At 48.0% G+C, this 20146-nt stretch overlaps 2 protein-coding genes and 1 non-coding gene across 5 annotated transcripts in view; 1 reads left to right on the forward strand and 2 right to left on the reverse strand.

Moving 5' to 3' along the window:
* AP2B1 (adaptor related protein complex 2 subunit beta 1) overlaps window positions 1-7374 on the reverse strand; it is a 131101-nt gene extending 123727 nt beyond the window's left edge. The window contains exon 1 of one of the 3 annotated variants that reach the window (XM_074188910.1): window positions 7288-7374. The gene's annotated coding sequence lies outside the window, so the exon portion shown is untranslated. Of the gene's footprint in view, window positions 1-889; window positions 1042-7287 lie in introns of those variants that run through there. The other 2 variants (XM_074188909.1, XM_074188911.1) reach the window with 2 other exon arrangements.
* Window positions 6758-9673, forward strand: PEX12 (peroxisomal biogenesis factor 12). The gene is made up of 3 exons (XM_074188912.1): window positions 6758-6972; window positions 7042-7580; window positions 8337-9673. The coding sequence occupies exons 1-3, from the start codon at window positions 6847-6849 to the stop codon at window positions 8734-8736; spliced, it is 1065 nt and encodes a 354-aa protein (XP_074045013.1). The 5' UTR covers window positions 6758-6846; the 3' UTR covers window positions 8737-9673.
* Window positions 9674-12883: 3210 nt separating this feature from the next.
* LOC141490321 (Z30 small nucleolar RNA) lies at window positions 12884-12980 on the reverse strand. Its single transcript, XR_012469161.1, has one exon. It is a non-coding gene; the product is annotated as a Z30 small nucleolar RNA (small nucleolar RNA).
* Window positions 12981-20146: the final 7166 nt, after the last annotated feature.

The following is a 20146-nucleotide window of genomic DNA, read 5'->3' on the forward strand; positions in this document are numbered from 1 at the left end:
TCTCCCTTAAGCTGGTTCACCTCTATCCCCTTCCCAAAGCTCCTAAAGCCTTACGGACAACTGAAAACCTATCAGGGTCCCCTGCTGCCACTGCCTGCCCCATCCACCCCGACCTTCTTGCTAAAATGACCAACTTGCCAAGCCCTCACCCCCTCCTCTGGCATTCTTACCTCTCACCCACAAGCTATGTGACCATGGGGGTTGTCTATAAAAAACAATTCTCAAGATCGGTTTCCCCATTTGTAAACTATGGGCAAACATCCGCTGTAGAGAAGAGGACACAAAGGAAGAGAAGGGAAAGGACTGAAGAGATGCAGGAGAGGAGAAGGGAGGACAGACAGAAAAATGTAGAGAGGGAGCAGAAAGGCAGAAAAGGCGGAGAGGGAGGAGGAAGAGAGAACCGGGAGGAGGAGGAAGAGGGGAACAATGGGGATCAGAGGGAAAGAGGAGGAGGAAGAGGGAAAGGGAAAGAGGAAGGGAAGCGCAGGGAGGAGGAAGAGGAGGAGGAGGAAGAGGGAAAGGGAAAGAGGAAGGGAAGCGCAGGGAGGAGGAAGAGGAGGAGGAGGAAGAGGGAAAGGGAAAGAGAGCAGAGGAGGAGGAGGAGGAAGAGCAGGGGGGAGGAGGGGCGTAGGGAGGCGACCCCCGCAGCGCTGGGCCCCCCGCGCGCCCCGCCCCCACCTCTCCGGCCGGGGTCCCCCGGCCCGGGCAGACCGCGCCCCCCGGCCCGGGCCGCCCGCGCCCCCCGGCCCAGCCTGCCGGCGCCCCCCGGCCACGCCCCTCGGCGCCCCCCTCCGCCCCGGCCCCCGCGGCCACGCCCGACCCCGCCGGCCCCCCGCTCCTCCACCTCTGCCCCCCGCACCCCGCGACCACGGACCGGGCCAGAACTCACCGGCGGCGGCGAGAAGGGACCCGACGGGGCGAGGCGAGGAGGGACGAGGCGGCGGGCGGCGAGCGGGGCGAAGGCTCCAGCCCGGGAGGAATCCGTTCGGGGCGGCCTCAGCCACTGCGCAAAACCCGCTTTGCCAGGGCTAAAGATGGCCGACAGGAAGCGCCCACGTCCAGGGCGCGTGCGCCGCGGCGCGCGGGGGGGCGGGGCGGGGCTCCGAGTATCCCCGGGGGAGAGCCTGGAGCCCCGGCGCGGAGAGCGGCGGCGCGTCCGGTCGTCATGGAGACGGGAGCCCCGCCCCTTCCCGCCCCGCCGCAGCCCGATTGGTGCGCTCCCAGCGAGGGGCGGGGCTGCTCGAAGGGTCAGGCGGCGAGTGGCCGCCGGCGGGAGCCTTCCCGCCCCGGACCGCCCGGTCGCAGAGGAGCCGCCTCCTGGGTCCGGCCGCGCGCCGAGCGCCTCCCGCCCAAGCAGGGATTGTAACTCTCACTCGCCTCGGCCTGCAGTTAACATCATCATTGCCCCCCAGACTGTAGGACCCCCGCCAACACTCCTCCAAAGTCTCGGGTGCAGGGCGTCCGGTGGGGCCCCCTCCCGGCTCAGGCGCCTCCCCCGTGCAGGGGACGCCCGGCTGGGGCATGCTCGGGCTCCAAAGTGGGGCGCTGGGTCACAATCAAGGAGCTCTGCCCCAAGGGGAATTAAAAGCATGAAGAATGAGAACATTTAGAGACTGGCCTGGAGGACCCCTCACGTCTGTTCCAGCTCTTCAGTCGTTAACCCGAAATCCAGCTCACAAACAGCCCCGTTCCCAGACCGGAGGATGGCACCCCAAGAAAACCATGATTTTGGAGCTGGGAGGGAGCTATGAAAGCACTTTATCCAATCTTCTCACCTTACAGATAGGGAAACTAAGACCCAGAGAAACTTGGGACAGAGACTTGTCCAAGGCCACTTGTACAAAGGATTCGTCAGGATTTGAACCTGTGCCCTCAGACAGCGTCCTTTCCACCATACCGCGCAGTTTTCACGTTGTAAACCCAAATCATATTTATTTTGCAGACTCCTGAGGCCAGAACCCAGCCACTCTAACAAATATTGCCTAAGAATCTATCCCTAGAAAAAAGGAACAGTCTTTGCCTCTTGGGATTTATTAGATGGTTCTGTGAATATATATGTATATACATACATAATATAAAATCATATAAAAATAACATTTTGGTACACACTATAATGAAAAGTTCATGAGTTGCAAGTTTATCCCTACTTCAGAAACAGGAAAATCTAATTCAATAAACATTTCTTAAGTAATTTTGATCTACAAGGTAGTAGGACTTCTGTGTCAGTGACAAAAAGACAAAAAAGAAAAATTAAGTCCCTGTTCTCAAAGAACTTATGTTCTACCAAAAGAGATGGCCTGTGTATGTATAGTCACCCATCTGGTAAGTGGGAAAGCTCATAGGATTGAGAACTGGAGTCTTCAAAATGATGTAGTCCATCCCTTTCCTTCTACAATTTAAGAAACTGGGACCCACAAAGGTAAAGGGATTCCCAAGGTCACCCAAATAGTGAGTAAAAAGAATTTGGATAGATTTGAATCCAGTTCTGACTCCAATTCAGTGTTTGGAAACTGCACTACATTAAAGTGAGTTTAGGAGAAGATAAATTAATGTATCCCTATTCTCCAGAATTCCAGAAATTTGATGCTTTTCTGTTGTTCCTTCTTTCATTTTATTCATCTATTATTCCTTCATTGAAGTTTCAACCACTTCTTTCAAGAACAATGATCTTTGCTGTCTCTCAGCTTCAAAAAAGTATGTTTAGCTTTTCATAATTTAGAATTTAACACAAGGTTAATAATCCTTCCTCTAAAGGAAACTTCCCAAAAATCTCCACCAAAATTTAGAATTTAGATATAACAGTTCTCATAAATGTGTATGTGGAGAGAGAACCTTGCATACAAAAATAAGTGATTATCTATTTTGCTGATGAAGAAACTGCTTCAGTAAAGGTTAAATTACTTGCTCATTCTCACAAAGGAATAAGTATTGGAGTCACAAGACTAGAAATTGAGGTCCTCTGATTTCTTTCCATGATGTCAGACTGCTTTACACTATCATTTAACTGGTAAGGTTTGTGTTTCTCATTTCATTCATCCATTGATTCAACAGCCCCTTTCGAGACATGACAAAGTGGGGACAGCTAGGTGGCTCAGTGGACAGAGCACTGGCCCTGGAGTCAGGAGTACCCGAGTTGAAATGTGACCTCAGACACTTAATTATCTAGTTGCGTGGCCTTGGACAAGCCACTTAACCACATTCGCCTTGCAAAATCCTAAAAAAAAAAGCCCCAAAGACATGACAAAGTGATATGGTATGATCCACCTTTTGATTACTAAAAAGTGCTTGATATTCAGGAGTTATTTGAGAATGAGTGACATTTCCAAAGATCACCCCTTTGAAGGCCAAGTCTGAAATGGAAAGATTAGACATAAGACATGCTGAATCACCCCAGGGTCTAATATTACCCCAAGGGCCAGTTGGTTTCATATTGCAGAGGTAGCCTTGAGCTCAAAAGAAGACTCTGAAATACTGGTCACCATGACCCTCTAGGCAAGTCTCGTAAAGTTGCAATAAATGCATCTCTGCATTGGATGCAAGAGTTTTCAAGATGGGCAGCTAGGCTCTGAACTGGTCTCTTGTCCCAGACACAACAGCTGGGAGAGCTTACCTCAGTTTCCTGGTCTGTAAAATGTATCTGATGGCACCTCTCCCAAAGTTCTGAGGATAAACTAAGCTACCCTTTGAAAAGTGCCTTGTAAACCTTAACATATAAATGGGGGTTAATTTTATTGCAGCAATAAAATCACAAACCTTGTCCCCAAAAATATAAAACTCGGATGTTTTTTATAGGATGTGTGTAGGATGTATATTTGTGTAGGGTGTGTGTATATGTGTGTATGATGGTAGTATGTGTGTGTAGGGTGTATTTGTGATATGTGTGAAGGGTGTGTGCATGATATGTGTCGGGTGTGTAGGGTGTATATGTGTGTAGGTGTGTGTATGATATGTGTGTGGGGTACGTATAATGTGTGTGAAGGGGATGTGTGTAGGGTGTTTGACATGTGTGGGGTGTGTGTATATGGTGTATGATGGTTGTATGTGTGTAGGGTGCATTTGATATGTGCGAAGGGTGTGTGCATGATATGTGCCGGGTGTGTTGGGTGTGTATGATATGTGTGGGGTATGTGTATGTGCGAAGGGGTGTGTGTAGGGTGTTTGACATGTGTGGGGTGTGTGTATATGGTGTATGATGGTTGTATGTGTGTAGGGTGCATTTGATATGTGCGAAGGGTGTGTGCATGATATGTACCGGGTGTGTAGGTGTGTGTATGATATGTGCCGGGTATGTAGGTGTGTGTATGATATGTGTGGAGTATGTGTATGTGCGAAGGGGTGTGTGTAGGGTGTTTGACATGTGTGGGGTGTGTGTATATGGTGTATGATGGTTGTGTGTGTGTAGGGTGTATTTGATATGTGCGAAGGGTGTGTGCATGATACGTGCCGGGTGTGTAGGTGTGTGTATGATACGTGTGGGGTATGTGTATGTGTGAAGGGGTGTGTGTAGGGTGTTTGACATGTGTGGGGCGTGTGTATATGGTGTATGATGGTTGTGTGTGTGTAGGGTGTATTTGATATGTGTGAAGGGTGTGTGCATGATACGTGCCGGGTGTGTAGGTCTGTGTATGATACGTGTGGGGCATGTGTATGTGTGAAGGGGTGTGTGTAGGGTGTTTGACATGTGTGGGGCGTGTGTATATGGTGTATGATGGTTGTATGTGTGTAGGGTGTATTTGATATGTGCGAAGGGTGTGTGCATGATATGTGCCGGGTGTGTCTGATACGTGTGGGGCATGTGTATGTGTGAAGGGGTGTGTGTAGGGTGTTTGACATGTGTGGGGTGTGTGTATATGGTGTATGATGGTTGTATGTGTGTAGGGTGTATTTGATATGTGCGAAGGGTGTGTGCATGATATGTGCCGGGTGTGTCTGATACGTGTGGGGCATGTGTATGTGTGAAGGGGTGTGTGTAGGGTGTTTGACATGTGTGGGGTGTGTGTATATGGTGTATGATGGTTGTATGTGTGTAGGGTGTATTTGATATGTGCGAAGGGTGTGTGCATGATACGTGCCGGGTGTGTCAGGTGTGTATGATATGTGTGGGGTATGTGTATGTGTGAAGGGGTGTGTGTAGGGTGTTTGTATATGGTGTATGATGGTTGTATGTGTGTAGGGTGTATTTGATATGTGCGAAGGGTGTGTGCATGATACGTGCCGGGTGTGTCTGATACGTGTGGGGCATGTGTATGTGTGAAGGGGTGTGTGTAGGGTGTTTGACATGTGTGGGGCGTGTGTATATGGTGTATGATGGTTGTATGTGTGTAGGGTGTATTTGATATGTGCGAAGGGTGTGTGCATGATACGTGCCGGGTGTGTCGGGTGTGTATGATACGTGTGGGGTATGTGTATGTGTGAAGGGGTGTGTGTAGGGTGTTTGACATGTGTGGGGCGTGTGTATATGGTGTATGATGGTTGTATGTGTGTAGGGTGTATTTGATATGTGCGAAGGGTGTGTGCATGATACGTGCCGGGTGTGTCTGATACGTGTGGGGCATGTGTATGTGTGAAGGGGTGTGTGTAGGGTGTTTGACATGTGTGGGGCGTGTGTATATGGTGTATGATGGTTGTATGTGTGTAGGGTGTATTTGATATGTGCGAAGGGTGTGTGCATGATACGTGCCGGGTGTGTCGGGTGTGTATGATACGTGTGGGGGCATGTGTATGTGTGAAGGGGTGTGTGTAGGGTGTTTGACATGTGTGGGGCGTGTGTATATGGTATATGATGGTTGTATGTGTGTAGGGTGTATTTGATATGTGCGAAGGGTGTGTGCATGATACGTGCCGGGTGTGTCGGGTGTGTATGATACGTGTGGGGTATGTGTATGTGTGAAGGGGTGTGTGTAGGGTGTTTGACATGTGTGGGGCGTGTGTATATGGTGTATGATGGTTGTATGTGTGTAGGGTGTATTTGATATGTGCGAAGGGTGTGTGCATGATACGTGCCGGGTGTGTCTGATACGTGTGGGGCATGTGTATGTGTGAAGGGGTGTGTGTATATGGTGTATGATGGTTGTATGTGTGTAGGGTGTATTTGATATGTGCGAAGGGTGTGTGCATGATACGTGCGGGTGTGTATGATACGTGTGGGGTATGTGTATGTGTGAAGGGGTGTGTGTAGGGTGTTTGACGTGTGGGGTGTGTGTATATGGTGTATGATGGTTGTGTGTGTGTAGGGTGTATTTGATATGTGCGAAGGGTGTGTGCATGATACGTGCCGGGTGTGTCTGATACGTGTGGGGCATGTGTATGTGTGAAGGGGTGTGTGTAGGGTGTTTGACAGGTGCAGGCGGCGCTGGCGGGCCGCGGGTGGGGGCCCCCCGCCGGCCTCAGTTTCCCCATCCCCCTCGGGGCGCTGGTCCCCTCCCCCGTGCGGGCGGGCGCGGGGCGCACAGGGGGTCCGGACCCAGGCCCGGCGCCGGGCGGGGACCAGGAGCCGCCGCGGGCCCGCCCCGCCCCGCCCCCTCCCCGCCCCCGCCCGCCGGCCCGGGAGAACGCGAGCCTTCGGGGGAGGGAGGGCGGGGCGCGGCCCCTAAAGGCCCCGCCCGCCGGAAGCGGAAGTGAGGCGCGAGGGCCGCCCGCCGGCTAGGGCGTCCCCGGCTTCCGCGTACAGCGCCGGGCTCCCGGCCGAGTGCGGCTGCGCAGTGCGGCGGCTCCGCCCCGGGCGCCCTGGGCACGGCGCCGGGCCGCTCCATGGCGCCCGAGTCCCGGCGGCGGCCGCCCCGGCCTCGTCCCTCGGCCCCCGAGGTGGCGGCCTAGCCCCCGGCGGAGCGCCCGCGCAGCCGCGCCATGGCCGAGCACGGGGCCCACATCACGGCCGCCTCCGGCGCGGAGGACCGGCCCTCCATCTTCGAGGTGGTGGCGCAGGACAGCCTGATGGCGGCCGTGAGGCCCGCGCTGCAGCACGTGGCCAAGGTAAGGGGGCGGCGGGGGGCGGGCCGGGCCGCGCCGGCCGGGCCGCGCTAACCTCCCGCCGCCCCGCAGGTGCTGGCCCAGGCCCACCCGGGCCGCTGCGGCTTCCTCTGGAGGTGGTTCGACGAGATCTTCGCGGGGCTGGCCCTGCTGCTGCAGCAGCACCACCTGGCCACGGCCAGCGCCTCCTTCTCCGAGCACTTCTACGGCCTCAAGCGCGTGGTGGCGGGCCGGGCCGCGGCCCCGAGGCCGGCCGGGGCCGGGCTGCCCGGGCCGCAGCTGCGCCGCTCCCTGGCGCTGCTGGTGCTGCTGCCCTACCTGCGCGTCAAGCTGGAGAAGCTGGTGGCCGGGCTGCGGGAGGACGACGAGTACTCCATCCGGCCGCCCGCCTCGCGCCGCAGGCGGCTGCAGCGCGCCGTGCTGGCGGCCTACCCCGCGGCGGCGGCGGCCTGCCGGGGCTGGCTGCTGCTGCAGCGGCTGCGCTACGCGCTGGGCGCCGCGCGCTCCCACTGCCCGCTGCTGGCGCTGGCCGGCGTGCGCCTGGCCCGCCTCACGGCCCGGGACCTGCGGGGCCTGCGCGGCCCGGGGCCGCCCCCGAGGCCGCCCGCCAGGTAGGGCCGGCCCGCCCCGCCCGAGCAGGTGTGGGAGGGGGCCTCCGCGGCCGGGGCACCCCCGCCCGGGGGCAGAGGAGGGGCCACCCCGGGCACAGCCTCTGCCGGGTGGGCCGGGGGCGGCACCCCCGCCCCCGGGCCTCCTGCGGCTGAGGCATCTGCCCCTCCGAGCACATCCGCCCCTGCTAGTGTGTGCCGAGGCCGGGGAGCCACCGAAAGGGGCAACGTTCTTGCCCACGTTTTAAGGTAGTGGGTGCACACAACGCTTGAGACAGGAGGCCTCAGATTCTCATCTATTTTTGTCTCTTGGAGCTCTGAGGATAAGCAGCTTGTTGAAGGACACACAACATGGATCAGTTGTGAAGTACACCTAAAAAGTAGACCCCTTGGGTCTAAGTAGACATTGGTTATAATTAAGACTAAGGAGTTTAGAAGGGGGTGGGCAGTCTGGAACCATGTGAGATTTTGGCATCAGGTTCCCGGATAAAGATTTAATCTGTCAGCATTGCACAACTTGAGTTGGAAAAGGAAGAGACTAGACAGCAACACTATTGAAAAGGCTACCAGGACATAACCTGGAGTTTGGCTTTAAGAGTGGAGACAGAGCAGCTACCTCCAACAGAGCTTTAGTGATACTAGGAATCCCCACCATGTGGCCTACTTGGGATTCTGATGAGCTGTGGAAGAATGAATACTTGTAATTCACAATATTTAGGGCCTGTGACGTAACATGTGTTTGATGTTTCTCTTCAACAGCATACAGGAGAAGGTGCAATCAGCTATCAAGAAAGCTATAGGAGGCCTTGCCGTATCCATCTCCACAGGCCTTTCTGTAGGGGTTTTCTTCCTACAGTTCCTAGATTGGTGGTACTCCTCTGAAAATCAAGAAACCATCAAATCCCTGACTACCTTACCCACCCCACCTCCCCCTGTGCACCTGGACTACAACTCAGATCCCTCTCTGTTGCCAAAGCTGAAGACAGTGTGCCCCTTATGTCGCAAAACCCGGGTGAATGACACTGCACTCGCCACTTCTGGTTATGTGTTTTGTTACCGATGTGTATATAACTATGTGAGAAGTCACCAAACCTGCCCCATCACAGGTTATGCAACAGAAGTCCAGCACCTGGTTAAACTATACTCCCCTGAAAACTGAATGATCTTGCCAACTGTGCCTGACGGTATGCCTTCCATTCTGCCCTAGTGACGAGTACATGGTACTACTCAGTCAGACCCATCCATCCTAGTTACCCATCTCAGGACCACCTCTACCTTAAAAAGCCTACCTAGCAAAACATTTTTTTAAATCAAATACATATTCATTTGAATGTAGTTTATTAATATGCCTTCTAACTCCCTTTCAGAAATTAATGAAAACAGTCATTAGCGTGGTGGACAATTGTGAGGATCATCTGAAATAAGATCTAGAGTGTACTTTAATCAAGCTATTTGAGTGCTGATACATGTGGAGGGAGAAATGATAGAACACTGTCTCCTCTACCTTTGGAGCCAGACTAGCCCAAGAAGCATCCAAATAGGGAATTCTAGTCATTAGGCAGGCTCCTCTCCAAGGATTCACTTCTAAAGGATTTTGCTTTGAATGGAAATTAAACTTTAGAAAATGAGTCAGAGTCCCAGAATGTTAGACCAGGAAGGGACCTTGGAGATCTCTAGTCCAAGTCCCTTTTCAGAAGTAATTTGCCCACATTCACCCAACCTGGTTACTGTGGAGCCCTGACCTCCTCACCCAGTGCTCTTTTCTCCACTGTGCCACAAATTACAGGGAGCAGAAAAACAGCTTTGTATAAGCAGTTTATGCTAAGTCCCTGAGGTATCTGCTAAGCTAGCATGAACATGTCTCACCATTAATCATGATTTTTATGAAGCCCTCTCTGTAACATACCTCAAAAATAAATTTTGGTTTTATACAACAAAAATGAACTGTGCTTCTTTTTGGCTCCTAAAAGTAGCGGTCTATGTTAATAAAAACTAGAATTGCTTTCTGCCTAGACCACCTTTAAAATTTTGAAGCATGAATTCACCTTAACAAAGCCAAAAACAAAGTATTCTCTCTTATGCCTTTTACATTCCTCATTATGTTACAACCAAATGATCTTTTTAGAGAAATAATTTAGATCCAGAAAGAATGATTCATGTTTCATTCGTGCCTGAGACAATTGGGCTTTCTGCCATAAAAATAGGTATAGCCAGGTATGACAATTATTTTTAATTCTCCTGAAACCTTGGAAGTAATATGCCCGATGCCAAACTGAGATGTCCATAAGCTGGTTTTTTTTTTTTAGGTTTTTGCAAGGCAAACAGGGTTAAGTGGCTTGCCCAAGGCCACACAGCTAGGTGATCATTAAATGTCTGAGATGGGATTTGAACTCAGGCACTCCTGACTCCAGAGCCGGTGCTTTATCTACTATGCCACCTAGCCGCCCCCATAAGCTGAATTTAAAACTGAAACATTTAGTTTAATTGTTCACCTATTACTGACTTAAAATTTTTAGCAAGATATTAGTTCATGTGGCTATGACATCAATCCAAGAGAATCCAACTTGAAAACTCCTTCAAATATCACTTAATTCAACTGTCTCTTTACAGTTGAGAAAAGTGAGACAAGGAAGGTAGGTGATTTTCCCAGTGTCCCAGAGCTAGTGGGATCAAGGCTGAGGATCATAGATCTTGTGTTAGAGGGAATCTTAAGAGGTCTGATAGTTCAAACCTCTCAGTGCAGTTAGCAGAACTGAGGCCTGGAGAGTGATTATTTTAGGTCACACAGGTAGTGACTATGCCAGGATTCAACTTACATCCCATGATTCCACGTCTTTTTCCACTGCACCATATCCTCTCCCTAGCTTTAGAACTTATTTCTTCTGATAGTTTAAAGCTTCTTCCATATTCTTGTGTAATTCATCCCTGCCGATCATATTGCAAATACGTGATCATATTTATCCCAATGAGTATCTTGGGATAAGAAGGGCTATGTTGGTCTATTTCCTCATAAAATTATTCAGGAGATAAAAATATCACTTCTTCAGAAGATTTCATCCCTTTTGCAAGAGTTATAGTAGTTTTATTAGGAAAAAAAGATCCCTCTCTGTATGTTTATCCTCTAGCTTCTCTCCAGTTGGCAGAACAAGTGAATTCTCTCTCAATTTGTTGGCAATTAGGGTTAAATGACTTACCTAGGGTCACATGGGATGTGTCTAAGGCCAGATTTGACTGTGGTCCTTCTGACCCCCAAGGCTGGTACTCTTTCCACTGTGCCATCGAGCTAGCCCTCAAATTATCACTCTCAACAGCCTCCAGACCAACAGTTCTAAACAAACAGAAAGGTCTTGGTTTGACACCCTAAAGAATCAGGTGTTCCATTAGGAGAGGGTTAGGGAATCTTTCTTCTGCTAAAAGCCATTTGGATAGTTACAACATAATTTGTTGTAACTATCCTAATCCTAAAAAGCTCCTAGATGTATTGAATTCCAAGTTCTGCTTATGGTAGTCTCAGCAGTACCAGATCATGAATTCGGGGGGGGGGGGGGGGGGGGCTTATAGTGCCAGGAGTCCCTGCATTAAAATACACTAGAGACTTGCTATTAGAGCAACTTCTACATGGAAGAATGTTAAGATAATTCCATAGTAGATAGGTTAAAGGAACTTTGATGATGAAGGAAGGAGGATATTTAACAGAAAATTACTGCTGTTTTCAAATACATAAAAGGGCTTCAAATGGAAGGGGGTAAGAATTGATATGCTTGGCTACAGAGGAAAGAACTATGGGCTAGAGGGTAAAAGTTGCAGGGAAGTAGAGTTAGGTTTGAAATCTTAATAATTAAGAACTATACAACAAAAGGCTACTTGGAGCAACAGGTTCATCACCACCACAAAAAAAAATCAATATTCTTTATTACAGATTTAAAACAACAATCATGAACATTTCAATATGTAAAGAACAGAAGATTGTCTTTGAAACTTTTTTTTTAGGTTTTTGCAAGGCAAACGGGGTTAAGTGGCTTGCCCAAGACCACACAGCTAGGTAATTATTAAGTATCTGAGGTTGGATTTGAACTCAGGTACTCCTGACTCCAGGGCCAGTGCTTTATCCATTGTGCCACCTAGCCGCCCCTGTCTTGAAACTCTTACCGTATAAATTGAGTTTTTAACATAATAAAATTGTCCAGCTTATCTAGCATCCTGGGAATCTCCAACTTCCCTCCTGAGTTGTTTTAAATGTCCAATTGACACTTTTTTCTTTTTCCCCATCAACTAACCACCAACTCCCCACTCCCATAAATGGAAGTGTTCCTCATAACAGGCCTAGTCAAGCAACTCTACGCTTCATTCCCAGCTCCTCAGACCAGACTCGCCTCCTGTATCCTATCAGCCATCAAGTCATGTCATTTCCTAACCTCTAAGATGTCTCTCATATACCCCACTTCTCTCCTCTGATACTGCTAGCTCTCGAGAACTGGTGAACACGTTGGCCTGCCTCAAGTCTTTCTGCTCCAACCCTCAATTCATTAATATCCGCCTCTAGGATCAGATATAAAATCCTCTTTTTGGCTTTGAGTCCTTTAGAACCCATGTTCCTAGTCTTCTCTAACTTGCTTCCCTGCTGTTCCTTGAACAAGACTAGTTCCTGTCTCTGGACAATTTTGATGGCTGTCTTAAGGCCCTCATTTCTATCTTGTGGCCTCCTTCAAGTCTTGGTTAAAATCTCACCTTCTGCAAAAAACTCCTCCCTAGCTCCTTGAATGCAGTTGCCCTCCCTCTGAGATTAGATCCAATTTGATAGCTTCAATATTGTCTTCCCCATTAGCTCCACCAGAAGAAACATTGTCATTTTCTTTGTCTCCCCAGTGCAGAGGGAATTCCTGTTTTGATCCATGATGGAGTAGATGATCTTGGAGGGAAGTAATATTCACCTGAGGCTGACTTCAAGTCAGGAGGCTTTTGTTTCTACCCTTGGGACCAGCATGTAATTGAGCAGACAATGGAAGGATATCCAGCATTGTACAATATAGACCACCTTGTGGATTTCAAGACTTTAGAATTTTTCCAAAGGCCCCTAACACACCCCAACCACCTGCCTTTTGACCAGATTAGAATCCCACTGGGGGAATGATTAAATCAGAGGAGAGGGTGTGGTGAGCCTTGTCTTCTATGCAGGCAGATTTTCCACTCGGACCTAAAAGGGAAAACAAATGATAGCACAATGAGTGACTGATCAGCATTTCTGCTCTCAAAAATTACTCTCAGAGGCATTGTTCCCAGAACAACAGGCACAAGGGGAGCAGGATCAGCTCAGAGAGAAGATTAGGTGATCATGCCCTGGTCAGAGCCCAAGCAGAGGCCATGGCAATACCAGGTCAGACTATACTTCACTCATCATTGCATTTCACAACTCTGAATTTAGTGGAAAGAAAAAGCTGCATCATCATAACCAACTTTGGCAAACTTGAACAAGCTAAACCTAACTTCAGAAACCAGATTCTACTGTGGCTGCTCCATCAATGGTGGATCTCCCTCTGATGGGTAAGAAGCCCAGGTGGAGAACCCAACCGAGGTTCACAGTGCCCAAGAAGCACCACCAACTCTGCTGCCCTGGGACACCCAGAGAGGGGAGCCCTCTGTAACTCTGCAGGCCCAGGGAGCTTATGCTCCTCTGGGCCCTCATCAGCAACTCAGCCTTAATAAATGCCTTTTTGTTCTATCTAGACTCCCCTGCTCCTCTGCATTATCAGAGAAACCATGCAACCTCAGGCTCCTGTCCCACCTGCTCTTCCATACCCACCACAGCATAGCATATTGTTAGAGGAGCCTGGGTCCTCTAGACAGCAAGTCCCAGAGAAGCTCCCTGCTTTCCCAAACTCCTCCAACTCCATTCCTGCCAGGCCCCCTGAAACCCTCAGCTATCATTTACAAACTCCCATCCATCCCAGACAATTCTCATACATTAAAAAAAAAAAACTCACAGAAAACCTGGATCCCTCCATAAGGCAGTGACTGTCTCTAGCCACCATTTTCAATACTGAATATCCTTTTAATGATGCCTAAGCCAAGCACTCCCAGATGCACCCCCAGATGCACCCCCATTTGTTCTCTTCTGAGTCCACTCCACTATCAGCATGGAAGGGTCAATGAAGCCATGACTGAATGCTGACTGTGAGAGGTGGGGGCTGGGGGTTGTGCCACACACAGACTAAAGAAAGAAGTGGGCAAGAGAGCAACCTAGAAGGTTGGGACAACTGCAGCCCTTGTAGCTAATCCAGATCACTGAACGTCAACCATCCTGCCTCACCTCTCAAAGCTGTCCCCTTCTCTACCTCCACCCACACAACATCCATTCTGTTAGGACAGCATGGGTATCATATACAGCAACAAAATTAGGTGATGTTGGCAAGGGGTTACTTGAGATAAGTACTGAAGGAAATGGGAGGCAGATATTGGGGAGGGGGACAGGGGACTGCTTCTGTGGCCCAGGGGTGGGAGCAAGTTCATGCAAAGGCAAGGAGATGGGAAATGGAGTGCGTATGAGGAGCACCTACATGCTGGGCTGCAGTGTGGTCATAAGGCTGGAGAAACAGAGACCAGTGGGCAAAGGGAATTAAAGAAGAGCCTTCAGTGGTGACCAGAAGCCCTTGGTGTTAATGATGTGAGGGGAGGGACCTGGTATGGTCTGGGTTAGGGGAAACTCTCAGAGAATGGACTGGAAAGGAGGGGAGCTGCTGCTTTCACCACCCTGAAGTCTGACATAACTGATGTTCCCAGAGCTTAAGTCAGGAGTTTCACACATGCTTGGCTCTTTCCTTCATCTCACCAAGCATGGGCATCGCCCAAGGCTCTGCCATCTCTATTTCCTCTACTCTCTCCTTTGACAGGACCTTCTACTCTGATGGTTGGAGCATCAAATCTAAACAGATGACCCCCATATCTTCAGATCCAGCCCTATCCACCCTCTTTGCTGAATATCTTATCTCCACTTAGAAGGTACAGAAGCACCTCAAGCTCAATATGCCCCCAATGAAGGCATCTTTCTGCCTAAACCCACCCTTCTAAACTTGTCTGTTTCTATTGGAAGGTACTACCATCCTTTTAGTCACTCAAACTGAAAGGTCATCCTTGACTTTTCCCCTCTCCCTTTCCCCAAATATTCTATCAGTTTCCAAGTCCCCCCATTTGACCTTACTGCTATCAGCATCCATTCTCCTCCCTCCAAGCCTTCATCAGCTCTCACCTGGACAGGTGGCCTACCTGCCTTTCCACATTGCTGGCTAGCAAGCTGTCTAAATCATCTCCCTAAAGCACCTGTCTCATGGAGTCAATCCTCAAAAATCTCAAGTGGCTCCCTGTGCCCTCCCAATTCTAGGCTAAAACAAATCCACCATCCAGGCATTTAAGCCCTTTACCACCTGATTCCTAATCAGCCTTCCAGACATTTCTCCTTAAGTTCTCCTACTCCCACTGTCCAATCAAACTAGTTCATAAAGCAAACATTCCCTCTCCAGCCTCCCCCACCCCTGGTGCCTCTCTTCCAAGCCTTCTCCCCCAGGGCTCCTAATCCCTATCAGGGTATGGAAGCTTCTAGGAGGCAGAGACTGTTTCTATTCCCAGCACTCATCACAGGGTCCAGCACAAAGCCTGTGCCTAAGAAATGCTAAGCTGTCCTAGGGAGCTTCTTCATACCAGTTAAAAATACTTTGCTTTTGAGATTTTCTACTGGGCTTCTAGCAATAACAGGTTTCCTCTAGGCAATTAAATTTGCAAAATTATTTTTTAAAAATGACTTGTCAGGGCAAATAGATTTAACATCAGACAAAATGTATTTGTAATGTGAAATCTCTTTCCATTAAACCAGTTTTATAGCTAATAAAACCTGACTGTAAAACCCCAGACTTGGGTGGGCTTAAACTGATGACGCCTCAAGGTGAACACCTCTTCTCATGCTATGATCACCTTTTATCCTCACAAAGTAACAGAGCAGGTAGTGGTAGGGTGCCCGCCATGGATCTGGGCGTTCACTCCAGCTCCTGCCTCAGAAACCTGGAGCCTCAGACGTCCTCTCAGGACAGAAAATGAGGAGCTCAACCTCACATTGGCTTTGTCCAATCCCTTCCAGTTCTAAAGGAGGCAGATGCCATGATGACTCCAGTTGTAAAGAGGACTCTTGAGGCTCAAAAAATGTTAAAGAGACTTACCCAAGGTCCTAAGTAAACATCAGAGACAGAATTCAATCCTAAGCCTTCCAAAGTCCAAGTCCAATGTTCTATCCTCTAAACGTCAGAGTTCCAACATGAAAAAAAGGGCCAGCCTTAGAGTCAACAAGACCTGGGTTCAAATCCAGATTTGGATTCAGACAAACTGTAAAGTCTCTCAGAGCTGAATGCAAGCCTGGATTTTACAGATATGCCCTGGTGGAAGGAGTTGCTGCACAGAACTTTCCTTAAACCAGTGAATCACAGGATGAGACCAAATGAAAACCTCAAAAGGTCGTGAGAGACCTTTTGGAATCTAGACTCCAGGTCTCTTCTTCCAGGGCTCCTTCTGGTCATCACCCCTGCTTCTTTAACAAAGTAGATGTTTGCCCTCAAATTGTATTTTCCCTGCTTACCACCCTCCCCTTCAAATTACAAATGAGTAATAACCTATTCCCTGGAGGAAGGAGAACCCCAGGATTCTCAAGCCCTGAAGGATTGAAAGAATTCTCAGCCCCATGGGATGGCAGGAGTCAGTCAGCTGGCTGGCCATATCTAGCAGAAGACCCTGTATCTTGAGGGGCTTATCAAAAAAACATGGTAGTCATCACATGCTCCCTTTAGTCATCTGTAAACAGGGAGCAAATGACTTCCTGACTGTGGTCCAGACAAGTGCCCTATTGGATAACCAGGGCATCCATGCAGCTAGATAGATGGGGAAGGCTTAAATGGAAAGAGGTTTTGTTTTGTTTATAAATAGCACGGCCCTTACCCAGGGCATCCCATATCTAATCAGCTCCAGGCCAAGTTTCACCGCATTCAACCATCACCAAGAAACTGGAACCTTGCCAGGGCTGATATCTTACCCTCCAACACAAGCTGCCTCTCACTCCCCAAGGTCCCTCAGGCTGGGCACCAGTCAATCCACTCAAGTCTCTCTAGATCTCATCCATTCACCTGCATTTAACCATCATTATTATGCAGATTACTCCCAAATCAACAGATCCAATCCTCATTTCTTTAATTCCATGTCTCCAATTGTGTGATGGACATCTTTACTTGGATATTCTAAAAACATCTCAAAGTCAACAAATCCATAACTAATTAATTACATTTCTCTTTTGAGCTAGAGGTTCCTGTTTTTCATGTCCTAGACCCCTATGGACCCCTTCCCAGAATCATACTTAAATGAGTAAAATAAAATCAATAATCAAAAGCAACTATACTGAAATACAGTGATCAAAATATTTAAAAATAAGCTCATGATCCCACAGACTACACGTGGCCCCACAGGCCTACCAGACCAGGCCATTGTAGTCTTACTGCATTAAAAAAAAAAAAAGTGGGTATAGAAATTTGCCTGAGATCCACCTCTCCTCCAGAATCCCTTATTCCAGTCAAGGAGGTATTAAATCTATTATGAAATCTTCCCTTTCTCAGTTCCTCATCCACTGAATACTAAGTCCTGTTGATCCCACTTTGTTGTCATGCCTTCTCTCTCCTCAACCACAACCACTTAGTCTTGCCTAGAATGCAGCAAACAGCATTTCTTCCTCTTCAATCCATTTTCCTTGTGGCTACTAAATTAATTTTTTCTAAGCCACAGCAATGACCATGTCACTTCCCAATCAAAGATGCTTCCATGGCTTTCCATTACCTTTAGGATAAAATAAAACATCCACTGTCCAGCAGGGAAACCTTGAGAGTCTGGTTCCAATATCATTCCACACCAATGACCCAGAACTCCCCCTAAACACACTCTAAACTCCAGTCAAACTGTTCTATTTGCTGTTCCGAGGACATGGTCTGCCATTTTCCACATCTGTCCCCCCAAACCAGAAAAGCTTCCTTCCTTTTGTCCTTGAAGCCTCAACTCCCTTGAAAGCCAGGCTTATGTGCCAACACCTTCAAGAGGCATTTCCTGAGTAACTTGGTTGTCTCCCCTTCACATCCCCAAATCATCCCATCTTTATTTTGTTTCTTCACTGTAACTTAACTTATATCATGTTTCTGAAGGTGGGAACTCTCTTGCTTTTCTGTGTGTGCCTGCTAACCAGGAGGAGTTGAATAAGCAGACTGAAACAAAGGAAGCAGTCCCTATGGAGCCCCGCAGAAGTGATCCCCACTTCCTCAGATGCTCCAAGCATTTCATGCTGTCCCCTTATAGTGTTTACTAGAAGGTCCGATCAAACTACTACCCCTTATGAACAGGCAATTTTCAAACAAAGAAATTAAATTTCATATAATCATATGAAAAAATGCTCCAAATCAATACTGATTAGAGAAATGCAAATTAAAACTATGAGGGTCTACCTCACACCTATCAGATTGGCTAAGATGACACAAAGGAAAAACAATGTTGGGAGAGGTTGTGGGAAGACTGGAACATTAATGCACTGTTGGTTTAGTCTGTCAACTGATCCAACCTTTCTGAAGAAAAATATGGAACTATGCCCAAAGAGAAATAGAATTGATCAATACCCTTTAACCCAGCAATTCCAATACTAGGCCTATATTCAGAAGAAATCATGAATAGAAAAAGTCTCACAAGTTCCAAAGTATTCATAGCAGCTCTTTTTGTAGTGGCAAAAAAGGATGCCCACCCATATGAGAGTGACTGAACAAGTTATGGAATGTCCTGCAATATTATTGTTCTATAAGAAATCATGAATGGTCAGACTCTAGAGAAGCACGGAATGAATTACAGGAACTGACGCTAAGTGAAGGGAGCAAAAGCAAGAGAACATTCTACACATTAACAACAACTTTGTGAGTTGACCCACCTTGATGGATGCAGCCCCTCTCAGCAGTTTAGAGAGCTAGGATAACCTGCTATGGACAATGCCATCTATATCCAGATGAAGAAAAACAAAACAAAACAAAAAATTCTACAGAATCTGAATGAACACTATGTTCACTTTTTTAAAAATTTCCCTTATGTTTTTTCCTTCTTATCTCATGGTTTTCTTTCTTTTCCTTAGTCCTAATTCCTCATACAGAAAATGACTAATCTATAAACATGTTAAATGTAGATACATTACAATGTTCACCAGACTGTCACTGAGGGGGGGTGGGGGTGGGAAGGAAGGGTGGAAGGAATTTATAAATAAGCATATGCAAATGAATGAATATTGAAAAACTTTCATAACATGTCATTGGAAAAATTAAATATCAATTGGGAAAAAAAGAAACCACTATCTCTAATTTAGAATTGTCCTTGTCAGGCAGCAACACTCCATGAGAACAAGAATAGTGTCCTATTAATCTTTGTATTTCACAGAGAATCTATTACACAGATGAATATTTGAGGAATGAAGTCAACTCAGTGAAACAAAATTAAGTACCTACAATGAGTAAGATACCATGAAATATTAAGAAAAAATTTTTAAAAAAGAGCCTTCCTTCAAGAGTTTGCCCTTTGCTGGGGGAGATACAAGAAAGTAATCTGAGGAAGAAAATAGTAACTGGGATGGGGCACATCCCAGAAACCTTCACCAAGGAGGTGGCAGGTGAATTGAGCTTGAAGATAAGGATAATGGAAAGTGAAAGGAGAGAGACTTAAAGGACAGATGGACCCAGTCTGGCTGGATCAGAAGATAGAAAAGGAAGCAAAAGAAACTAAGAGGGGAAGGACTGGTTGAAATCAGATTGTGGAGCCTCTAGTGCCAAGCTGAGCAGCACTTCTTTCCACTCAGAGGTCACAGGTGTCACCAAAGGATTGCTGAGTAAAGGAGTGACGGGTCAGACCTGCTATGAGATGGGTACTATGACAAAGATGGGTTGGTGAGAGACAAGAGAAGCAGGGAAACAAAGTGGATGATGAAGGTCTGACCCAGGGTAGCTGAAGAATGAGCAGAGAGGAGATGGATGGTGATGGTACTGTGGAGCTATTAAAGATGAAGTTATTAAAGCTGATTAGATATGTAGGCACAGAGGAGAAAAGAGAATCAAGGAGGAAGGAAAGAAGCAGGTGTTTATTGAGGGCCTGCCATGTACAAAGTGCCACTAAACAGTTTACAAACAGCATCTCCTAGGATCCTCATGACTACCTCAGAAGTCAGTACTTGTTATTATCCCACTTCAGAGAAGAGGGGACCAGTAGGTTCAGGGACTTGCCCAGGGTCATGCAGCTAGAGAGTCTATGAAGCCAACTCCAGGACCAGCACTCCCTGCACCACGGCCCCCTGACCACCCCAAAGAGGGCCATAAAGTGACCCCTATGGGTGACTGGGAGGAAAGGCGGAAGAGTATTTTGAAGGGAAGACAATTCAATAAATGTGAAGTGGCTATGAACAAGAAAGCAAGATGCGTTTCTTCTGCTTCAATGAAGAACAGGAAGATCCAAAGGTAAAAACAGGGACTGCAGCA

This window comes from Macrotis lagotis, chromosome 5 (assembly GCF_037893015.1).
Source record: "Macrotis lagotis isolate mMagLag1 chromosome 5, bilby.v1.9.chrom.fasta, whole genome shotgun sequence".
In the NCBI taxonomy this organism is placed as follows: Eukaryota; Metazoa; Chordata; class Mammalia; order Peramelemorphia; family Peramelidae; genus Macrotis; species Macrotis lagotis.